This window comes from Musca domestica, unplaced genomic scaffold (assembly GCF_030504385.1).
Source record: "Musca domestica strain aabys unplaced genomic scaffold, Musca_domestica.polishedcontigs.V.1.1 6, whole genome shotgun sequence".
NCBI classification, from domain to species: domain Eukaryota; kingdom Metazoa; phylum Arthropoda; class Insecta; order Diptera; family Muscidae; genus Musca; species Musca domestica.
The window spans coordinates 4,792,046-4,793,714 of NW_026712363.1; the positions used below are offsets into that span (position 1 = coordinate 4,792,046).

Consider the following 1,669-nt stretch of genomic DNA (forward strand, 5'->3'; position numbering starts at 1 on the left):
CTCACAAAAATACTCACCCTCTTCCCATAATCAAGCATTTTGTACGGTCGCATTACCTATACACGCATTCAAATCAACCAAAATTCACATATTTTTGAAAAATATTAAGTTGCTTTCACAAGAAATCAAACGCACATGCTTTCAATATCATGTTCTTATTCTGTAATTTGAATACTTCAATCCAAACTACCAATATAATATTTTTGGTAACACTCATTGAAAAACCTAAACGTCCTTTCATTCGTCAAACTTCCGAACGAATGAAAAAAAGTCTGTGCAACACAGGCTTTAAGTAATCTTAGTCAATCCACATACAGGTTGTAACATTTTGCAAATGTCTCCTTTGTATAGAAAATTATAATATTTTCCATATTTTTATATTTTTGTTTTTTATTATTGTAACCTTTATTTAGATTTCTTTTGTTTAGTCTTTGACCCGTTTGGAGCCATTTTCTTACGACCATTTATTTTACCCTTATTTCCGGCATTCGGTATAGGCTTCGATTTGGGATATTTGGGTTCAACTCGTGCAAACAGGTCATAATTAAATTCTGCACATGCCTTTCCTAGATCAACCAAAATATGGATGCGCACATTAGAAATTTTGCTTTAATTGTAGTGTAGTAATGTACCTACCTGTACACATTTCTTCGCCACACTCCGTACACGTCTGAAGACGAGTTTCAACAATACCAGATTTGTTTTTTAACTTTTTAACGTAATTGTTAATCATAAATTCTCTGCGATCTCGTTGCTCCGTCTTAATTTGAAGTTTTCCCATTTCAACCATCCGCGAAAAAAACTCTTCTTCCACCTTGGACTTTGGTCTTAGCGTGGTTAGCATTTTCCAATCGATGGGAACAACACACAGCTCGTAGAGATTTGCATCCTTCATTTCGCTGGGCACAGGGTCTGCATATGTATAAAGTGGCTCACGCTCACCATTAGTTTTCAATAGTCTTCTCATTTCTTTTTTATTCCACTTAAACGAGTAGTCTTTTTCCTTAATTTTTATGTCTTCTGTACGCACTTTTATTGGTCTCATTTTATATTCAGGAACTTTTTCCATCAATCGTTTAAACTCCTCACTGGACTGCACAATATTCCTACTCAAATCCAACACGGACACAACGGTCTTTTTCTTTCCCAAGAGATCGTCCAAATTACTCATTGCAAAGCCTGCCTTATTTCGCAAAGTTTAGAATTATTAATTTCTTTCAAAGGATGGTTAACAGATTTGCTGTAAATGAAAATGTTATTTATGTATATAGACATATACGTTGCTTTGTTGTTACAAAATAAATAAACAAAGGAAATATGTCATAGCAACGGGGAATCTACTGTCAAAGATAAAAGAGCGTTACCTAAAATTCGACTCTATGATAAAATGTTTTGTACGTCTGTATTACCCCAATACGCCACGTCCATATCTTTAAATCTACCAACTAATAACGTTATAATAATTAATACAAAATTCTCGTAACTGTTATATTTTCCAACCAGAAAAATTCACATTTTTGTATTATTTGTTTCTATTTTTAACCATGGTACAATAAGAAGGTACAACAGCTTCGTTAAACTACAGAAATACAGCCCTGAGGCTATGCCCGCTTCCTGTCAGACTCATTCAAAATTATATACAAGTTGATTTCGTTTTTCCTCATTTTTA

At 33.7% G+C, this 1,669-nt stretch overlaps 1 protein-coding gene across 1 annotated transcript; it reads right to left on the bottom strand.

Moving 5' to 3' along the window:
• Positions 1-374: 374 nt before the first annotated feature.
• Positions 375-1,263, bottom strand: LOC101894627 (uncharacterized). Its single transcript, XM_005190974.3, has 2 exons — positions 637-1,263; positions 375-566 (listed from the first exon to the last, which is right to left on the bottom strand). The coding sequence occupies exons 1-2, from the start codon at positions 1,169-1,171 to the stop codon at positions 406-408; spliced, it is 696 nt and encodes a 231-aa protein (XP_005191031.1). The 5' UTR covers positions 1,172-1,263; the 3' UTR covers positions 375-405.
• Positions 1,264-1,669: the final 406 nt, after the last annotated feature.